We start from the raw sequence: 22,692 nt of genomic DNA, 5'->3' as shown, positions 1-22,692 counted from the left end.
TAGCTATTGTTTTTAACTTTCAATGGGGCATTAACACAACATGGTATAGGCAGTGGGGACTCTGCTTAAAAGTGATGATATGTGACATGACACAGAGTGTTTTTGCCATTTTAGCTGGAGAAAGGTATAGCTATTACTGAGGGCAGGGGTGGATTAAAGATCTTCAGCCTTCTTCCTCCATCAACTTGAAGAGGAGGCGGAACCAAAGTAATTTTGAAAAAGTTACCATCTTCACCCTGTCCCTAGCCTAAGGTCTATTAAACCATTAAAAGGATTAGATTTAAATATGTTTCAATTAAATTAAATTGTTTTAATTAAATTATGATTGCATTTTTCCTTTGCAGTTTGTGTGATATTGTGTATGAGATTGGCAAGGAGGCCTTACAGTCCTAATATGTATTTGTTGTAGCATGTGAAATGGAAGCCCATTCAGCAAAAAATCTCAGCTTTCATCCATACCAATGATGGACATTGTAGGTGTCACAAGGCACCTGGAGAGCTTTATAAATGTTGCTGTTGTGCCAACATTGTTTTTGAGTACTTTTACTAAGGAGAAAAGGACTCTTGGCTGTTATATGTACTGCTGATAAACTGGCAAAGTTTCTCAGTGATTTAAGCCCTTTATTATACCACACCTTGTGCTTGTATATACCATTGCCGTGGAAAAAGTAACTTGGCTGTTATAAACCAAGCACTTTTAAATCTGTGTAATCCAGTCACTATAACACACCCAGTGTTTGTAAATGCCGGTGTCTATGATAATCTCAGAGCGATTTAAGCGCTGTCTGTGTGCTAGTGGTATTTCTAAGTAGCATGAGCTATTAACAGTTCTGGAGGCCTATTCATGCTGTTTGTAATAGCTGCAGTCGATCCTGGACTACCTTATGCATCTCAAGCTCCAGGGCTTGTCTCTCTCATCAATTAAGATCCACTCGGCTGCCATATTGCCTTTCAATCTCTGTTCCGGGTAAAGTCGGTCTTCGATCGTAACATGATGGTCCGGTTCTTGAAAGGTCTGGAGCAACTCTATCCCCAGGTCCGGGACCCAGTTCTTCCATGGGACCTGAATCTGGTGCTCATGCGACTCATGAGAGCTCCCTTGGCATCCTGTTTCCTTCTTCTTCTCTCCTGGAAGGTGTCATTCCTGGTGGTGATAATTTCTGGCCAAAGGGTTTCTGAGATTAGGGCACTTACCTTGGAGCCGCCCTGTACGGTGTTTTTCAAGGACAAGGTCAAGCTGCGGCCGCATCCAGCTTTCCTGCCCAAGGTGGTTTCTCAATTTCACATGAGCCAGGACACATTTTTGCCAATCTTCTTCCCAAAGCCTCTAAATCTGAGGAGGAACATAGGTTGCATTCCCTGGACGTCAGGAGGGCACTAGCCATCTACACTGAGAGGACCAAACCATTTTTCAAGTTGTTCATCGTGGTGGCAGATAGGATGAAAGGTCATCAAGTATCCACCCAGAGAATTTCATCTTAGATCACTGCCTGCATCTGATATTGCTATGATCAGGCAAAGGTGCCTCCACCAGTGATTGTAACCACCCAGTCAACTAGAGCACAAGCCTCGTAGTCGGCTTCCTGGTCATCCATTCACACATTCATGTCTCACTATGTGCTTACCCAGTAAGCCTGAGACAACGCCCGCTTCGGTGGAGCAGTATTACAAGCCACATGACTGTGAACTCCATGCCCACCTCCAGGAATACTGCTTGTGAGTCACCTAGAAGAGAACGACATGAGCAAGCACTCAAAGAAGAAAAAATTGTTACCTACCTTTTCATAACTGTTGTTCTTCGAAATGTGTTGCTCATGTCCATTCCATTACCTGCCCTCCTGCCATTCTGTCGGAATTTTCAGCAGCACCTGCTATACCGATGCATGAGTGCGGCATCCCAAAGGGTGCCACAGCCAATCCTACAGATACTGCTAAGGCAAAAGTCTCCGACAACTGTGCACATGGGCGTGCACGCACCTAAAATGGAAAGGACAGGAGTAACACCTCTTGAAGAACAACAGTTACGAAAAGGTAGGTAACCTTTTTTTCAAGCGTCAGATTGGTGGAAACTCTATCAGAACCTTGTCAATGCTTGCTGTTTTTCAGGCTCAGATTCTCTGCTGTGGCCAGTTTCTATTGGGTGCAGTAGAAAGAGAGCTGATTCCAGTTCACTGACTCTTTGGCTGGCTGTGCTGGGCAATGATTCCATCAGAGTGTTGCTCTAACTCCACCCAGCTGGTCATAATTCTCAAGGGAACATCTTCCATCTGTAGATAGCCAGAGATCACAACCTGGCCATGGTCCATAACTCCCTATCACCTTAAGATTGGGTGGGAGATGGCAGCATAGGAGCCAGCTAAACTGGCTTTATGCCTTTTAGGGATTCTCTACTGCCAGGGGAATCCCCAGTGGGAGAATTTAGCCCAGCAACCACTTCCCTTGTTCTGCTGAATTGGGCCAGAGAATCTGGCCCTATAGATTTTTAGATCTGTATTTTCACTGACCACTGAAAAATATCAACAAGAACCTAAAGTTGCTTTTCAAAATGTAAAGTTGGGTCTGCTGTACAAATTGTTTCAAAGTACTTTGTGTACTTTCACCCACAATAAGAAATTTACTTGCGAATATATTAGTATGTCAAAGCTAAGCTTCCTTATATAATTACGTTTTTTTCCTATGTTGCTGCTAGCTGCTGAAGCTTAAGTTCATCATCATGTTCCCATTATGCCTCTGGTGTTTAGGGCAGCGACGAAGCTCCTCCACTCCTTAGATTGTCAGTGTATAATCCTCATGTTTAGGATTTTTACTAGATGTCATAGGGCTGAGAATAAAATTCATCCTTTCTCTATTGCTGTTACAGATGTGGTTGAAATTATGTTTAAAGAAGACATAAACCTTGTCCTCATGTAGACAGTATTTCAAGTTACTAGATTCCATCTCTAACACTTCTCTGGCTAGTAGTCATTTAAGAGTTGCTAACCAAAGATCTCAGGCCCCCAAAAGGAAAATGAACAATTTCATTAACTTTGACTCCCAGACTTTGTGAAAAAAGGGCATCTTGAGTACAAAATATCAATATTACACGACAAGAGTGCAGATTCTGTAGATAAAGCTTACACTTTTACTTCTTAAGTAAGTAATTGCTGTAGCTGGTGTGTTCCAAGATCTTTCCTAAATAGAGATAAAATAGGAGAAAACAAGAAAACCTCTTTATGCAGATGAAATAAGTTCACCAGCCAAATCCATTGATAGAGATGAAACACCTGATAGCAGCCATTAAGGCTACTAGAGGTCTGTAAACTATACATTTAAATATTTCAAATGAAAAGTTAAAAGTAAAAAGAATAAAAAGCCTTTTTTCCCCCCCAAGCGCCATCTGCAAACATATCCAGACTAGGTATAGTTACCATTCCTTCACATAAACTGATCATAACTTCAGAACTGCTGGAAATCATAGACTGAAGACCCCATTTCTCATCAAGATCCTAATATATCCAAGGTATTTCAGAATGTCAGCCTATTATTACCAGACTGACTCCTTTTCTATAATAGGGAAGTAGATACTAATATGTCTCCTGTCAAGTTTAAAAATAGTGCTACATCTCCCATTACCACACCTATTAGTTTCCTTTCCACTCAGAGATATTCTAAATCAAGCATCTTTCATCCATTTAAACTTAATGTAAGCCATCAAGATAATAGGAATTAACAATATTGTAGAAGAAAGTTCTTGAAATCATGTCCAGTCTGCAAGAATTGCAGATATAATCCCAGTACTGTGTAAACCAACAATTAATCACGTACACTGTAGTAAAGGATCATTCTTTCCTGATATTTGAGTTTAATGGCAGTATTCCCTCTAATTTTCCCCATGCATGTGCAGAATGAATTTTCCCCATGCATGTGCAGCTGGAGGACTCCCTCCAGCTCTCTCTCCCTGCAGCAGCACCTGGGTGGGGTGGGGTGAGGTGCCTCTCCCCCAGCCGCAGCAAGTCTGGGGCTGGGGCACCTCTCCCCCGGCTGCGGCAGGTCCAGGGCTGGCTGAGAGGCATCTTTCCCCGCCGCAGCCCTGAGTGCTTGTGTGGCGCTTAATAGGCTGCTGCGTGGCCAAACAGCTTAGAGGGAACTTAGATGGTAAACAGTTCCTAAAGATTGTAATTCTCTTATTGGATATATTGTATGCTTCACTATGCACTTTGAAAAAGTTGTTATTATATGAAGGGTTTTATCAAGATACATTTGACCAATTTTCTAAGATATTGGATCTGTCGGTACTCAAATACTACACAGTATACCCACTTCCAATCCTTTTATGCTTTGGTTAATATACTCAGATATTTTGAGAGGGGAAGCAAGAGAAAATTTACTTGCAGAATTCCCATTTCCTTTCTTGAGCATGTTTCCTCCGTCACACTACTTGTCCTCTGGCGTCCTTACCTCGGAGGACCTTTTCCTTTTCTGACTTAGTGTCCAAAACGATTTGTTTCTAATTCAATGTAACAATGCTACGTATTCATCTGAAGTTATCAGAGTAGTATACAGACATTGATTAAGCCCTCCCACCATACCCCAGAAGGTAATTTAGTTAATGTAAGTAATTCATTTTTACAAATGCAGAAACCACATTCCCTTCTCTGATCACTGCTTATTGTGCAATGGGAGTCAGTTGGTCAATGAAATTTCTCTTGACTAAAGGGAAAGCGACCCATGTTTGCTTGGGGATCCATATTCCAAAGTGAGATGGCTGCCTCTTCACTGAAGTAACTGCTTTTGAATTAACTGAAAATGTGATATGTTTCTCTCCTTTGAAGAAAGAGATTCCCAACAATTATGATTTAGTAAGGTATAAGTTCCTTAAAGTTGTTGACTGAGAATTGCTAGTACCAGTATAGAATACAGTTGCTATTTTATGATTTAGGGCTTGTCTACGCTTAAAAGGCTGCAGCAGCGCAGCTGCACTGCTGTAGCGCTTCAGTGAAGACACTACCTACGCTGATGGGAGAGCTTCACCTCCTGAGAGGATTTTCCACACCCCAGAGCAAAGTAGTTAGACTGACATAAGTTGCCAGTGTAGACCAAGCCTTAGCTTTTAAGTAGAAAAATGTTCTGATTCAATTCTATTTGCTACTGGAAAGAAAAGAACAGTAACATTTTGGATGTTAAACATTTTTTGTTTTCCCATAACTCAAAAACAGAGTTAATTTATAATGTGAAATTATGCAGGCAATTAGTGCCTTCTTATATTACAAAAAAATAAAACAGCTGAAATATTGAGGTTTAAAGTGCATCTATTGTCCACATGCATTAACAACTTTTTCACAAGGATTTATAGCATGATTGCTGGACTTGCATGCACCGTATAATGCACAGGTTTTACAACATGTTACTTTTAAAATGTGTCAACTCCAAAAGGAGCCTGTAATGGGGTATATTCTCCCCCTAGAACTCTCCTTGTATCTAGCCAATTCCCCTCCTCTCTAGGGAGTGACTGCAGAGTTTCTCCCTGCAACTCTCTCCTATCACCAGCTTCCTCTCTTTATAAGGCTAGCCCAGCTCCTTCCCCAGGTGGGCTTCATCAGCCATTAGGCCTTATCAGTCCCTGGTTCTCTTCCAGATGTATCCTATAATTGGCCTGTTTTACCCGTTCAGGACCCAGGGGGTGGACATCCCATCACAGAGCTATTGTGATCTGTTATCTCAGGGGTCTGTAGATTAATTGTCACTGGGACATTTTTACGCCATAACTTTGGGCTTGTCTTCATGGAGCAGCATTTCTTTTAAAATTCTATTGTGTCCTTAATTTGTGTCATCTTTAGGGGTTGCTAGGGCTCAGTTCGCAATCTCATGTATCATTTACAAGCCTGCCCAAAATCTTGCACATGAGCACATAGAAGTGATCTAAGAGTTCTGTGTCTGAGAATTTATGTGAATTGTGAGACGATAGCTAATTCTGAATGTGCGGACTTTTGTGAGTTTAAGCCTTTAATGATTTTAATATGGCTTTTTGCACTTTATAGGCACCCATACCCATCTATGTGCACACATGCACAAAATAGGCCTGATGACAACATATTCTAGCCCCTTTGAGCTGTTGAGGCAATGCAGAGGGACCACAAACCAGCTGGATCTAGCTGAGAATTTCCTTTATTCCTAGAGCCAGCGAGGCCAACCAGGAAAGTAAGTGACACTAATGTATAGTTGGCCCAGGTATAAATCCACTCTTAGAAACAGGAAGCCATGTTTGGCTCCCTGATGGGCCCACCCCTCCACTGTGCAGAATCTGGTCCAGAATTGTGCCTCTGTGCGTATATGTAAACACATATATAGATAGATGTGATACATAATCAAATGTGTGTGTGACAGGGACATGTCTGAAATTATGAATTAAAAATGCTAACTTGATAGATGCTAAATTGTTGCACCAGTTTAAGGGAAAGGGATATTGATTTTTGTCTCACAGCCTTTTCAGGCTTGTGAATTGAACAGGCAACTAACTGGACCGGATAACTTCCTTTCTTGGGAGAAAAGCTGTAGATGCCTACAGCCGAATGGAAGGGACAGACAGTGTGGTCTAGAAACAATTTAAAATAGTTTTAGTTCTCCAATATGAACTAACCGAATAGGCGTATTGGAAAAGGTTTCAGGCTGCTCAAAATACTTAGAGGATGACTTACATGGAGGTGGGTAACTAAGCTGGGCAATAATCTTCGCAAATGGTTCAGATGTTTGGGGATCACTACCCTAGATTAGTTGTATGAACTGTTTGGATTGGAGTAGGTTTATGATTTATGCTCACGTGATCCAAAAATGTGGCTAGTTGAGAAGAAGCAGAGGGACCTTTGTTTCACAGGCCAGCTGGCTGGTGAGTATGTAGATAGCAGGTCTTTGTTAGAAGCCCAAGGGAGAATGACTCATTCATGAGACTTAGGACAGGGGATGCATGGATGCTCCCCAGAAATGGGAAGTGAGAAAACCCAAGCTGGAAGGAGCGGCAGCCCCAAACTAACCCTCAAAAATAAATCCCAGGGATCTGAGTAGTTTTACCTGTTAGGGAACACGGCACAAGAGCACTCAGTGACAATATATCGTGGTAGGCTAGCATAGTGTCCAGGATGTTGCCTCATCAGCACAGCCTGTGAACAGGGCGATTTCAGACCTAAAGGGGGTGACCACAAGGCATTTTGTCCTAGTAGCAGTGGCCAGGAAAAAGTCCAGGGTTGGAGGGATACAGGTGCTTAGGTGACTCTAGCTCAGACCTATGGGGTGAGTCCAGATAAGATTTTTCTCAGTAAGCACAAAACACTGCAGAGGTTAGGGGGTCTTCCACTTAATGTATCTGTAGTTAACACATATATATATATATATATATAAAGTAGGATGGAGGCACCCAAGGACGTTGGGTTGATGTTGAGCTATATGAATATCTACGCAGGGAGGTACTGCTTGTGACTGATTTGGACTCTTGGTCGTATAGAACTTGCAGTACTTTGGTTCGTACAAGGAGCAAGAGCCAGAGAGCTTTGTAGAGCCATGACACAGGAGTGCTGTGAGAATCTGTGCCCTGGGTCAGAGCTGAGTGTTGCTGGAGATGAGATCCTAGTTGAGACTAGGAAAACTAAGGATAATGGGGAGGAGCAGGCTATACTTCCTGTCCCAGCAGCTAAGTACCTGCTTCATAGTTTAGGGTGCCTTAATGCTATGCTGCTATGGCTCATGGCTCTGACACCAGTAGCCAGCCTAGAAGCATAAGGCCTCACCCTGGTTTCTCCCAGCCCAGTTACTCCATGCAGGATGACCTCAACAAACCCTTCTGATGCCAAGTCCCCACAAATCCATCTTCCCATCTTCTTAACTACCAGATACTCAGACTTTTCCCCGTGGTTCATCACCCTCAAAGGAATGAAACCTACCCCTGATTATCAGTTCACTTTGGTAAACACAGATTGTACAACAGAGACCTGCTTGGGGTTAAAATAAATAAAACGTTTATTTAATAGAAAAATCATAGATTCAAAGATGAAATAGTAAGGAAAAGCAACATAAGTTACACAGAAAATACACATAAAGATGCCATCTCAAGCTGTACACCTCTATTGGCTAAATTCCCTTTTCTAATGTGAATTACCTATTGCTTCTGAGCAATTTCCCAGCATGCCCTCACCCTAGAGGGTATTCAATGTTTCACAGACAGCACCCTGATTAGATGCTGGCTAGGGTTGCCAATTTTAGTTGGCCGTATTCCTGGACGTAATCTTCACGTGACATAATCTTTAATTAAAGATTAATCTTTAATTCCTGGAGACTCCAGGACAATCTTGGAGGGCTGGCAAACTATGCTGGCCCTCCATTTCTGCATAGAAACCTCAAACTCAAGCATGTTTTTAAAAGTTTCTCTCTCTCTATCTCTCTCTCTTTCCCCCGTCCCTTTCTCCTGGCTTGATGACTCATGGTTATACAGAGTTGGGGAAACTCCCTTCTTTCTCAATTTTCCAAGACTGGGGTTTTCTTTTCATTTTCAGTGTTTGTCCATTAACTTTAATGGTCCACAATTGGGTCTTCCTGGCTGTACAGTGGATGAGTACTTGAAGTTGGTTTCATGTAAACAACTAGCCTGGGAAGTGCCCCTGCCCTGCTTGATTGCTTCACACTGTGTGGTATGAAGTGATGCTGTGAAGTGTGTAGTTGAATCACAGTTACAGTTATGACATATCTATTCATAACCATAACCTGTATGCATATCACCTAATGACTAGAACATTATGTGCTTTCAGAAAAGACCTTACTGGACTTATATTTATACACAATAACTTTGTATACAACCAGTTAATTGGATTGCTTATTCTTTGGGGTTCAGACCCCCTGTTCTCCCCTTAGGGTATCTGGACCCTAATTGTCACACCCCTACTTAGAGAAGCTGAGGGCTGCTTGACCAACCCCAGCTCTGCAAACACTCTGCCTGAGGAATGCAGGCAGAGATACCTGAGGGATAATAGACTCCTTTATAGGGAATCTCAGGGGAGATTGAGAGTTGAGATGTTAGGAGATGGTGGTGCCCCAAAACCTTAAGCTGTTAAACTTGACACATATCATCTGGGGATGCAGTGCACAAAACACAGACTGTTGCAGAATTCTTACTGGCCTGGAGTCTTTGAGGCAATTAAAAATTATTGCAAAACATATGATACCTGCTAGAGGGTGGGAAAAGCCTGAGATAAGTGTAAAACAGCCACAGTGCCGCTGCTTATAATAGAACCTTTTAGGGTGTGGCCATGAATATTGTGGGGCCCCCTAGCAAAGTGACCTGGAAAGGAAAGAAATAGACTTTGGTCATGGGAGACTGTGCTACATGCTGACCCAAGGCTGTAGCTCTGTCCTCGAGTGAGGCAGACATGGTTGCTGATGTTCTGTCAACAATTTGCCCAGCAATGTCATCATTGGACCAATGAACCGGTTTTATGTCTGCCCTTCACCAGGGCTTATGGGAGAAATACAAGATCAGACACTTCTAGGCCTCTGTGCAACCCTCAAAGCAACAGGAGGGGTTTACTGAGACACTTAAAATGATGCTGAAAACCTCTGCAGATCAGCATTCACATGATTGGGATAAATGTTTACTTTATCTATTTTTTGCTTATAGAGAAGTTGCCCAAGAATCCACAGGGTTTTCTCCTTTTGAACTACTCTTTGGAAGGATGGTGCGAGGATCCTTGGACCTAATAAGGGCTGAATGAGAGAGCAGTGCTTCTCGTGAGGGGGAATTGGTGGTGGAGTATATGTTGGCTTATAAGGACAGGCTTGCAGATGTCATGTCTGGGAGAACATAGCTAAAGCCCAGGAGAGACAGGCCTGGTGTGACTGCATCACACGTGCCAGATAATAAGGAATGAGGGACAAAGTTGTGGTGTTGATTGTGGATAAACTCCAGATTGCCAGGAAAGGGCCCTTTAAAATAATCAAGCAGCTCAGTTAGATAATGTTGAGGCATCTAGTCCTTCCCATCAGCACAGAGTATATCGTATGAAAATGAAGAAACCATATTTCAATATGGAGAATCTGGTCCTAGCAGTAGGTGGGCAATAGGAGGAGGGGGAGTTAGAGGATCCCCTAGTAAATCTGATGACAGAAACAGGGTCCAGTACTTCCCTGGACTCCATGCACCTTTACAAACACCTGAGCCTTATACAACCAGTGCAGGTGAAAGGTCTGAAGGCTTACAAACAAGTGTATGAAAGTCTGGACATACGACTCTTGCTGCCCACAGTGGGGGAGACAGAGTCCAATTAGCAGCTTTCCTTTCAGGGGGAAAGTAACTCGAAACCTGGAAAAGGAGGTCAAAGGCATGCTGGAATTGGGAGAAATTCAACCTTCTTACCATCTGTGGACATCACCCATTGAGCTGGTACCCAGGAAGGATGAGACTACCAGATTCTGTGTGGATTATGCAAATCTTAAGGCCCTCAGAGTTTCTGATGCGTACCTATGACAGATGAGATCCTAGATAACCACAATTGACATCACTATGGGTTATTGATAGGTACCTTTAGACCCTGATACCAGACTTAAATCTGCATTTACCACCCCTACGTGGCTCTCAGTTCCCTGTTTTACCTTTTGGCCTTGAAGAGGCCCCTGCTACTTGTCAGCATCTGGTACATCAGTTACTGGTTGAGTCTGTGGAATTTGCCCTGGAGTATCTAGATTCTGTTTGTATCTTTAGTGAGACTTGGGAGGGTGCTGCACCACATTCAGACTGCAGAACTGACTGTAAAGGAGAAGTATAAAGTGGGCATAGTAAAAATGGTCTTTCTGAGCCACAGAGTGAGAAGCGCTTGCATTGAGCCAGAGCCTTCAAAGGTAGAGGCTATTAAGAATTGGCCTGCTGTCAAGACCAGGAAACAGACACAGTGCTTTATTGGGATGACGGGGTATTACAGGAGATTTGCCCTTCACTTTTGCTTCTTGACTTCTCCTGTCACCACACTGTATAAAAAGAGTAAACCTGAAAAAGTGGATTGAATTGAAGTGTCAAAGGGTCTCTAGTAAACTGAAATGAGCCCTACATAAAGACTCAGTTCTGGAAAACCCAGACTTTGACAAACCTTTTGTGTTTTTCACAGATGCCACTACTACTGGGCTAGATGCTGTGCTTATACAAACTAATTCAAAGGGGGGAAAGCATCTGATTGTGTATTTAAGCAAAAAATTGTTCCACTGAGAAAGAAACTACGTAGCTATTGAAAGGAGTGTCTCACCACTGCATGGACACTTAAAAAACTACTGCCATATCTGTTTAGGTGAACCAAATGCCTCTCATCTGGTTCCATCAAATAAAAGGGTCTAATGCCAAATTACTAAGCTGGAGTCTGGAGGTCCAACATTATGACATGGAGGTGATTCATGTTAAGAGGAACGCACTTGGTAGGGCATGATAGCAGATGCTCTATCTTTGAGGGAGGTATGAAAATGTCCCTAGGGCATTAGGTAGATACCTGTGTTCTGTTCATCTCTGATGGAGGGCAGGGGGCGAGAGAAGTGACAGAGTGGGATATATCTGTATCAAATTATGAATTCTATTTTGTTTTATGTGTTGAACACATCTAAATTTGCTTTAAGGCAAATTTCATTCTGATTTCATTCCAGACAGTGGCCCAGCCCAGGAAAGTGCTTGACACCTTCTTGAAGGACTGTCACTGAGGCCATGTCTATACTACCACTTATCTCGGCAAAACTTATGTCACTCAGGGGTGTGAAAAAACAACTGCCAAAGCAACACAAGTTTTGCCGATATAAGTGGCAGTGTGCACAGTGCCATGTTGGCAGGAGAGCTTCTCCTGTCGACATAGCTACCACCACTGGTTAGGGTGTTTTAATTATGTCGACGGAGAGTTCTCTCCCCTTGGCAATCAGCGGCTACACAAGATCTTACTGTGGCACAGCTGCATTGGTACAGCTGTGGTCTTTAGTGTAGACATAGTCTGAGAAGCCATCGAGACTGTAGTCTAGGGACATTGACTTTGATTGTCTCTCAGGTACTTGTCCATTCCCATGGAACAATGTTTGTTCTACACTGGGGCCCACAGATGGGGCAGGCATGATTGGGGAAGGGTCCTGGAGCGTTCCAGTGGAGCACATGGTGAGAAGACAGAGATTCTGTTTGAATGAGGCACTGATCTGTGTACAGGAGCTGACCTTTGCCACATGTAAGGAGGATTTACAGGAGAAAAAGGGCAGGAGGGTCACTGATCAGCCTGAAGCGCTCAGGAACCCCAGACTCTCTGAAGTGGTGAGATCAGACTAAGGGAGGGTGTGTGTCAGGACTTTTGTTTTCAAAGATGTGTAACTCTCATGCTTTTAAATGTAAAGTCATTGTGGTTAAGAAATTCCTTGCATTCCTGCCATGTTGTTCCCCAAGGAATTAAAGTAGAACCCTGTGGAGCCTACAGACTAGGGTTGAGCTCTCGGGGAGCATGTGTAAGTGAATGGGGGATGGCTCGAGAGGTCTCAAAAACTGATTTCAGGGTCCAGAGTGGCTGAGTTGTGGTTCCCTATGTCCTAAGGCAGTGGTTTTCAACCTGTGGTCTGCGTATCCCTGGTGGTCCACAGACTATGTTGAAGATTTCATAAGGGATCCACACCTCCATTCAAAATGTTTTAGGGGTCCGCAAATGCAAAAAAGGTTGAAAACCGCCATCCTAAGGAATAGTGTCAGACAAGAGATGTGAGTCTGGGAATGTGCCCTAAGGACTTAGAGATAGAAACAGGTTTCAGAGTAACAGCCGTGTTAGTCTGTATTCACAAAAAGAAAAGGAGTACTTGTGGCACCTTAGAGACTAACCAATTTATTAGAGCATAAGCTTTCGTGAGCTACAGCTCACTTCCTCAGATGCATATTGTGGAATGCATCTGAGGAAGTGAGCTGTAGCTCACGAAAGCTTATGCTCTAATAAATTGGTTAGTCTCTAAGGTGCCACAAGTACTCCTTTTCTTTTTGAGATAGAAACAGTGACTAGACTCTGCCCATTCCCAGTTTCCTGGGAAGTGTGTAGGACCCAGTGAGTGAACCCAGCTGCAACCGACTGCAGTCTGTACAGCGGATACTGGGCTAGGTTTGTATGAAACAGTGTTTGTATGAAAACATGAGTGAGAATACATAAAGAGTAGAATTCCCCAAGGTGTGGTGGCCTGCTCAAGGTCTTTCACACCACCTAAACTTCACAATAGGGCTGTCAACAAAACCAACAATACCCCCTATGTGCTGTGCAAGGAGACTCCACACTGGTCCCAATAGGCTGTCTTTAAAGTTGTTTGACTGGGTCACGGAATCCACAACTAGATGCAGTCAGTGGCTCAGAAGCCCCACATGAGGCATAGACTGGCTCTGGCTCTTATTCCAGCCTGGCTGAAGATGGATGAATTCAATCTTGTGTAAACCCTATGTAGTGTTCTGGGAAAGGCCGAATACGGTAGTTAGGCTTTGAGTGGAGAACAGTAATTTTTCATCCAAAGCAAGTGAACATATACAATGAGAAATATTTATTATAAACATAATACTGAACTGTTGTACATTACTTTGTAAATCTGTTGAGTTTCTCATATTTTATTTTCAGGTCTAATCTCTTTTTTTATATTGCTATAGTAGTTTAGGAAGAAAGAAAGAAAAAGAAAGAAAGAAAGAAGCAACCAAACATTTGTTAGAAACTAATTCCCATATTGTGCTTACTGCAAGTTGAATTATTGTATTGACTGGTATTTTGCAGTTTTTTAAGCACTAAGAAACAAATGGGAGTTTTATACTGTAAAAGTATATACTGCTTCCATAATTGTAGTTTTCCTGGACCTTTGTTGTCCATTGGATCCTCAAATGGTATCTGGAGTCAAAAATGCCTTTTAATATCTTCAGGTGGTCAGGAGGCCAGCCTGACCATAGTGACATGTGCAGGTTGACTGCTCCAGTACACTCCAAGGGAGTCGATAGATATGCCGAGATGGTACAACATGTGACAGCCATCGTTTAACTAACACAGAGCCACAAGAATACATTAGCACTGTTTACTGCACATTGTACTGGTTTCCTGTCAAATATGAGAGCCAATTTAAGGGTCTGATCTTGATCTTAAAGGTATTTAATTGTCTTGGCAATGGTTACTTCACAATCACTTCATCCCATGACCATGACCTGCCATGACAACAGGGAATTCATACTGACTGTGTACCATGGGTTTGGGCCTTCTTAGCAGGTGCCTCACATCTAAAGAATGCTCTTGCACAAGAAGTTAGATAGACTTATATAGACTTTCCAACTTAGTCAGGAATGCAAGACTCATATTTTAAATTAATTTGACCACAAACACTTCCCTGAAGGTAGCAAATACTATTTTAAAATAAAACCTTAAAATAAAGAGTTTTAATTTAAAACCTACTTTGAAATATTTCAGTGGGACCAGTGATGAGCTGCCAAAATCTTAACAACGGGTTCCGTCCTCACCCCACGAGGGGGTCATTGCCCACCCCCGCCTCCCTGGACTCTTGCCCCATCCAACCCCCCTGCGTTCCTTGACGCCCCCCCCCCCAGCCCCACCCACTCCCCTCCCCTGTCCCCTGACTGCCCCCAGAACCGGGCAGGAGGGTCTCGTGGGCCACCGTAGTGGGTGCCCACCGCACCCCTAAGAGCCAGAGGCACTTGCCAGGGGGCGAGGTGGGGAGTCCCGGAGCTGCTTACCTGGGACAGCTCCCAGGAAGCATCCGGCAGGTCCCTCTGGCTCCTAGGGGTGGGGGAGCGTAGCTGGGGGGGAGCAGGGGGAGTGGCCGCTACCCCACTGATTACATCAAAAGTGGGGCCTTAGGCGCCAACTCCCTGGGTGCTCCAGGGCTGGAGCACCCACGGGGAGAATTTGGTGGGTGCAGAGCACCCATCGGCAACTCCCTGCCCCATGGCTGGCCCCAGCTCACCTCACCTCTGCTTCGCCTTCTCCCCTGAACGTGCCACCGTGCTCTGCTTCTCCACCCCCTCCTCCGGCTTCCCGCAAATCAGCTGTTCGGCGGGAAGCTGGGGAGGGCTGAGAAGCAGGTGGCAGCTTCCTGCTCAGGTTGAGGGTGGCAGAGGTGAGCTGGGGCGGGAAGCGGTTCCCCTGCGCCCCCCCACCCCCAGGTTACCTGCTGCAGCGCGGGTGGCCCTCCTCGTGCCCCCCCGCCCCAGCTCACCTCCGCCTCCCTGGGCGTGGGGTGGAGAAGAAGAGCAGGGCGGTGCGTTCAGGGGAGGAGGCGGAGCAGAGGTGAGCTGGGGCCAGGGGCGGGGTGGAGAGCTGCCGGTGGGTGCTTTGCGCCCACCAAATTTTCCTCTTGGGTGCTCCAGCCCCAGAGCACCCATGGAGTCGGCGCGTAAGGTGCCACTTTTGGCCGGTTAAACAACCGGTTCTAAAAGGGCTTCTAAATTTAACAACTAGTTCTAGCAAAACAGTGGGAACTGGCTCCAGCTCACCACTGAGTGGGACTACTTGTAGTCTTTTAAGTCTGTAGAGATTCTTCAGTCAGTAATGTTTCAACTGTAAGTGCGTGTGCAACCTTGACATTAGAATGAAAGTGGTTCAGAGACTTGAGGCCATACATTTACAGGCATAAGAGTAAGACACATAAAAGTCTGATTTATAGAAAGAGAGTTAAGTGATTACAAATTAACTACAGATTTTAAAGTTTATTTATGGAGAACGATACTTTCTAATATTTATTTTAAATAGTTCAGACTATTACACAATGTATTTTAAAATATTCCATCAAAGAACAACTTAATGGTCTTTTAAACAAAGCTTGAATTAACTGTATTGCAAGTGAATCTTCAAATAAATAAGATTTTGATGTAGAGTTGATGGGTGAAATCCTGGCCCTATTGAAGTTAATGGGATTCTCAGTAGGGCCAGGATTTCACCACAGGCCCTCTATTTTCACTGTGCTGGGAAGCAGCAGTCAATATATGAAGAAAACAGAGCTTACATATACATCTGGGTCAGGTAGAGAACATTTTCAGGATATTGATGAAATAAAGGTATGGGATCCAATATACGCTATTTTAGCATATACATTTTTTTCCACATACTGGTACCCTTAACACAGGTGTTTGCAAGTGCATTCTAGGAACAAATAAAATAACAAATCATATCAACAGAAGGCCATGTGATGCATAATTCTGTCTGATTGTGTGAACCAGAATGTATTGTTCAGTGAAAAGGCCAGGCAATTGGCCTTCACCCTGGATGAGGCACAGCCTGTCTTTGGCATTATATTCTTGTTTTCAGACCATATGGGTAAGCATTGCTTACAGCTATCTCCAGTAATGTAATATTAATACTGATGCAGACCTCTGATCAGCAAATCGGCACCATATACTGCAGTCTTCGGATAAAGCTGAATCATCAATTTATCCGTTTCTCAAAATAAAATGCATTCCTGTGTCTTATTTTGTTTCCTCTACATAAATCAATAGCATGCTTACTTTTGTATGTGTATACACTTGATCAACAGGAAATTTTTCACTCTATACTTTTTGGCTGATTTAAATATAAGTTAAGATATTAAAATATGATTGTAGTATTTTAAGGTATATCTCTACTGGGGTTTCCCTGATGAATCACTGAGATGAGTGGGTGAGTAATGCAAACTCTCTCAGTATTGTTTTTTTCAGTATGCTGCATTAACACTTACTTTTAAAGTGTGTATGTTGCGGGGTTGGAAGAAAGGGTGGAGGGAGACAAGAATCAAGGTAAAGCCTCTATAATAACGATCTGGGAAACCCCATTCTACTAAAATGTGGAGCATTTAAAGTCTTTTCCTATATTAAGTCTTACAGTGTTTATCTCAAACCATCAAAGACTGTAAATATATATAAATGCACACTACATACCTTATATCTTTTGCAGTCAGTTGACTTTTAAGATGTTGAACCATGTGTGCTGTGGATACAGTGATGGAATAAATTTCTCATACGTGTGGGATTATAATCGTTGAGACAATCATTACTGAAACCATATACCTTATTTCCTATAACTAATAGCAATTGTGTACCTATGGAATATATTAACAGTTATTCCTTTGGTTTCGGGTTATTGCTAAAATATTTTGTTGGACAGATATTTAAGCATGATCTGTAATGTATATTGCCTGAATACGTCAATGAAGAGGGCTAATTATGTCTTTCTTCTGTGAGCTATGCTGACATTTGTGAAACCACAATTATGTATAAGTGACAGAATAAATATCTTCCTTAATAAATCACTGGTAAATTACAAGTTTCCTGTACCTACCTCGGTTTAAAAAATACTGTAGTAACTGTTTACTTAGAGTTCAAAAAGTGTATAAAGTTACTGCTTCTGTAACTGGTTGAAGAGTGTAAACTTTCTTGCTTATATGTTCTTCCATGTTGTTTTTTTCAAACACATATTTATATTCTAATTCCTCATAGTTCTCAGAATTTTTTATGGAAACCAGGAGACTTATCAGTTATCTTGTGTACCACTGGGTTAATGTGAGTTATCATTGGATTAGTTGGTCCATATTTGAAATTGTACAAAATTCAAAATAACCCAAAATAGCTAACTATAAGGATCTGAACAGGCCTTAGAAGATTACAGTTCCATACACGTTCCATTTAATAAAATGTGAACAATTGTTCTGATAATTTAACGTGACAGACTAAGCAGTCAAATGTTTTTAATGGCAGTTAATTGTGCTCTCACACAGGAATCTGAGTTCAGATCCCTAGCTGGGTACTTGTTCCCCAAAGTTTGCAGTCATTGCTGAGAGAACACATTTATTTCATATATGGAAAGATACACTTAAAGCTGAGTCCTCAGGTTTACATACCAGCACTTGGTGACTTATAAAATCTTTTTACCTCTGCCCCCAGATTCTGGGCCTGTCCAGGTGCTGATTTGGCCCCCAGGATAATTTACAGTAGCATCAGGGCTGCTCTAAATTACACTGGTTTGAAAGGGCCCTAAAAGACTGTTATGTCAGTTGGGGATCATAAGGGCATTGTGTGCTCCAGCCATATCTCCTTATTCCTTCCCGCACCATGCTGGAGGTGGATTGTAAATGGGAGAGTGTGGCGTTAGCAGCATGGTCTTGTAAGTCAGCCAGTGATTTAGGGTGAATCCTTAGCTGCCCATTTAGGAATTTAGCATGGGCAGTATCTGACCCCTTACTTAGTCTTCTCCAACATGCTCACCCTCTTGCTGACACTTGAGTCATGACTTGATTGTATCCATATGGAGCGTTATTATGAGACAGTATTTTTGAGGTGGGAGTTGAAATAATGGGGAGAAATGTCTCGCAACACACCTAAGGTGCGTGAGTAACCAGTATGACTGCACACTAGTCATGTTATTGCTTATGTAACACTCACTTGGGACTTAATTCTTATTGCAAGTAGGTAGACTTTTATTAATATGTATCCTGAAGAATCTGCTACCGGATCTGCATATGGTACATGTAGTGAAGCAAATTTTTCAAGCTACACAGCTATACTCCTGAGAATAGAATCAAGCCATTAGTGTAACTTGCAGAATTATTGGCTCCAAAGAGCCACCCTTGAGAGAGGAAGCACTGTAATGAGAATGGGGAAGCAGATATATTTTTCTAATATTTGTTGTTTTCTTTGAAATGGGTAAAAGAATACCTGGAATGATTTATTTTTTAATTGAGGATTGCATTCCATCAGATAGGGTAAATGTTTTCAGACCATTTATCATCAGTGGCTTTTCAAGACCTAAGGAGTACATAGTATATATTTACCTTAACTTGGCTAGGTCAGGGGAAATAAAGCAAGAATAATAGATGTTACTGTGATATGTGAACAAAACTGGAAACCTTGTATGCAAAATATGAGGTAAATGTCTTCATCCGACGTCCATTGTGGCTTTTTAAATTTACAAAAAATTACAAGTTATTTTTAAAATAATGTGATTTACAGTACATTATCATCATATATTTTTAAAACATAAGATTACTTGGCTGGGTTTTCCATCATTCCTAAATTATATAATTTTTCACTGAAGGGGCTAATTGCATTGTCTGTCTCTTTTTATTTAATATTTTCTGTTTTAGTAGCACCTTTAAAAAACACCAAGTATAGGTTTCTAGATTGTTTTGTTATTAATCTGTGTTTAATATATGTAATTGTAAAGTACGTAAAGCACATGAAAGCAGAATTCTACAAATGTTGGTGAGTGATCCTTTGATGCTTTCTTGATTTGTCGTGGGGTTTTCCCCATTCTAGACAGTTTGTGCAAAAACCCTTTATGTATCATATCATCTTTCAAAAATTGACTGCTCTTTTTGATTTTTCATCCTTGCTTCTGAATCCTTACAAAGTGGGATCTACACACACCAGGTACACAGAGTATCAAGAATCAAATAGCCTCAGCTACCCAGCAGACAATTAAGGCAGAATCGACGTTTGAATTGAGATTTTCAGTCAGAAGCACACTAAAAGGTTTTATTTTAATATTTTCATAGCATTTTGTTTTATGAAAAAGTCTAAAGGTAGTAAGACAAGTATAGAATAATCTAATTGTCAGTAATCTTAGACCAGAAGGAAACCTGAGAACTGAAACAATTTTTGCCTTATTCTTTATCTATCACAGAAAGGAACATAAAGAAAACGGTTGCAAAGTATTCTAAATAAAACCAAAGGGAACATTGTTGATTCAGCTAAACTAGGTGACAAAATGGTTTCATAACTAGTCTGATGAGGAAATTTGATCAGATGTTTTATGAACAAACTACTATACTACCTCGAGTAGCCTGTAAATTAACATTAACCTCGACTCTTTTTAATGAGTGATGTAGTGGAATTTATCAGACATTTCATGTACCCTCTTTCCTTCTGAGTTAAATTTGCAAAATGCTTCCCTCCAATCCTTTTCATTTGTTTTTTTCCCTTTCCTGTGTGAAAATATTTATTTCCTAACACTTTGTTCTTTAGCAAAGGTGAATAATCTAGCTTTATGTTTCATCTGCAAAATGGCAACTCCAGCAGCACCGTAAGCCCCCAAGACCATGCTGGGCCATTGATTCAGTACTGACCAAAAGGTTTCTTTTAAATTTCATCTTTTAACTCTCTGAATTTCAGGATTTTCTCATTAGCTTGTTTTTTGATAGCTGCAACGTTCTTGTAAAGTATTTTTACTCTTGATTACTGTAGGTACTTTAAACATTAACTCCAGTTTATGTTTAATTACTAGAACTATCATTTAGATTTTGGTAAAGGGTTTTAATTTATGAATCCCCTCATCCCTCCCCAGCAGAGTTGCTGAAAAGATTAGGGACACAACCAGCGACTACTGGAAACTGTGGGTCAGGGATTGGGTGCTCAGTATAGTCATACAATATATAACATTGGTCTGAAACACAAACAAATAAAGTAATCATACACAGTGTTACTCAGCCCCTGATAGTATGTTCTGAAGTGGAAGTTATCAGAGCAGCAGACACTGCTGGTAAATACCTAATCATGGTTTTGTTTTTAACATTTTTGTTCAGTGGAGTATCCCTAAGCTTCTACAGAGCAGCTTTTCACCACCCCAAAACGTGACTCATGAAACAAATGAGCAATAGTCACAGGGTTTTCACCTTTCCCTTAATTTTGGGCCATGTGTTTTGCTTCCTGTGTGTCAGCAGCCCTGTGGGTGAAAGTGTGATAGCTTCCTTAAGACTACAGTATTGTTCTGTTTCAGCCATTTTGGAGTATTCAAGAGTAATGCAGTTTGCATCTCCTCTAAGGTCTGCAAATGTCATTTTAGTGATGATCCCAGCCTTCAGTAACCTAAGGAACAGAGTCCTGGAGGTACACTCAAATTGGGTACCCCAAGCTGCCCCCAATCATGTTTCTTTTTAGTCGTTTTGCCAGATTGCCTTTACTATGAAACAAATTTGGCTGAAATATGTTTGAAATACTTTTTAGTTTTATGTACTACCATTCAGAAGGTAAAATTGTATGGACACAACCCTCAATTCCAGAACAGGAAAATATATTTAAAAAAAAAAAACTTTTGCAAAATAAACAGTTTTCAAATACATCCTATTTAAAAAGCCAGTAACTAAAATTCAAAATCTAAGCATTTACAGATTGATTATATTTTAGTTATTAGTTAAATTCTAAATAGCTATTTTTAATGGAATGTTGTTGTGATTAATGGAAACCTTCCTTTTTCATCAAACTAATTGTTAATTTGTCTTTTTTTAAAAATAAATCTACTAGCATGAAACAAAGATATTAAATTCTTATAAAAATGAATCCATTTATAAGAGGTCTGTTAATATGAGTTTTTTTCATGATTTATGTCTAACTCGCTAAAGAATAGACTTTGGGAATAAAATGTTTCTTTGTTTGTTTTTGTCAGTTTTAGAATCCAAGAAGATTTGAAAAACGTACAAGTATGCGTATTCTTCTAATTGAAGCTTTTTATGGTGGTTCCCACAAGCAGCTGGCAGATCTTCTACAGGAGGAGATAGAAGAATGTGTCCTTTATACACTCCCAGCAAAGAAGTGGCACTGGAGAGCACGGACTGCTGCTCTATATTTCATGCAAACAGTGCCAGCTAATGCTAATTACAGGTAAAGATAGTACTGTAACAAATAATCTTACAGGTCAAAATATGAAAGGATCTTCAACCAGGTCTCTAAAACTGAGCTTTCTGTTTTTTTCCATACAAAATCATATGTACTTGCAAATGGGTACTGAGGTGAGATATTGACCTTCTTGTTTTGCATGATGGGTTGTGTTTGTGGAAAGTTGCAGGCATCCTTTTAGAGGCCCCTAGAAAAATATTGGGTCTGTATCTCTAATACTGCAAAGTCTCCATCTTAAATTGTGCTAAATTGCTGCCTGTGGGTGTGTTTCTTTTGAATTCTCCGATGAGTTTAGAGTTGGTGAAAGGGATAGGACTTACAGCTTTTGAGGCTGAAGTCCTATTTTTCCACAGATCAGGCAGAGTAATACACAGACACTAGCAGTGCAAGCTTATCCACAGTGTCATACCAAGTTATCTGTGGAGTAACCTGAATGCTGTATGGATGTGTGACCTAAAGGAATGAGAGGGTAGTTCAGTCTAGTGACTGTTCAGACCTTGAGCTCTGTAATGTGACCACATATAAGGATGTCAAATTCTGTTTGTTTTATTATGTAGACACAGGGCTTAAATTCAGCCAGAGCTGTCTGGAGCGGAACGCCAGTAAATATTTTCAACTCCCCTGGAGGTTTCATAGCATGTTGGCATGGGAACGTGGAGGGCTCTGGGAAATACTCTATGAGAATTTAAGCCCTGTGTGGACACCTAGCAACTAGAACCTGAACTGAGACCACCAAACTAAATACACACAGACCACCAAGTGGCCATCATATAGTGAAAACTTCTAGTCACTTATGAACTTGATGGTCTTGAAACCAGCCATTCATTCCTCCTTCCTCCCCGCTTTTCCCCCAATCAGTTAAGATGCTGTTGGATAATTCTATTAAATAGTAATGCACCAAATGGTGATGTGTACATTTCAGTGACTGCAAACAAGAGAACATCACTGATTCAGCAGTGAACTGGGTTTTTTTTACTGTCAGCACTTAATTTACTTACACCAAAGCCCTCCTGCTGCATTGGTATCTGATAGCATGGACCTGTGCACCTACACTGTATTCGACTGACTTC

General features: G+C 41.6%; 1 protein-coding gene across 7 annotated transcripts in view; it reads left to right on the top strand.

Annotated features, from left to right (window-relative positions):
* The window catches only part of GTDC1 (glycosyltransferase like domain containing 1), a 290,540-nt gene that overhangs the window by 61,559 nt on the left and 206,289 nt on the right, over nucleotides 1-22,692 (top strand). For 5 of the 7 annotated variants that reach the window (XM_073305405.1, XM_073305410.1, XM_073305409.1 and 2 more), the window contains one exon: nucleotides 21,393-21,607. In XM_073305405.1, the coding sequence (XP_073161506.1) occupies nucleotides 21,429-21,607 (179 nt within the window). In that variant the 5' untranslated portion in view covers nucleotides 21,393-21,428. Of the gene's footprint in view, nucleotides 1-6,017; nucleotides 6,178-21,392; nucleotides 21,608-22,692 lie in introns of all 7 variants that reach the window. The other 2 variants (XM_073305406.1, XM_073305404.1) reach the window with 1 other exon arrangement.

Source organism: Lepidochelys kempii, chromosome 11, assembly GCF_965140265.1.
Source record: "Lepidochelys kempii isolate rLepKem1 chromosome 11, rLepKem1.hap2, whole genome shotgun sequence".
NCBI classification, from domain to species: Eukaryota; Metazoa; Chordata; order Testudines; family Cheloniidae; genus Lepidochelys; species Lepidochelys kempii.
The sequence above is the reverse complement of the archived record's forward strand: the minus strand, read 5'-3'. Positions and strand labels throughout refer to the sequence as shown.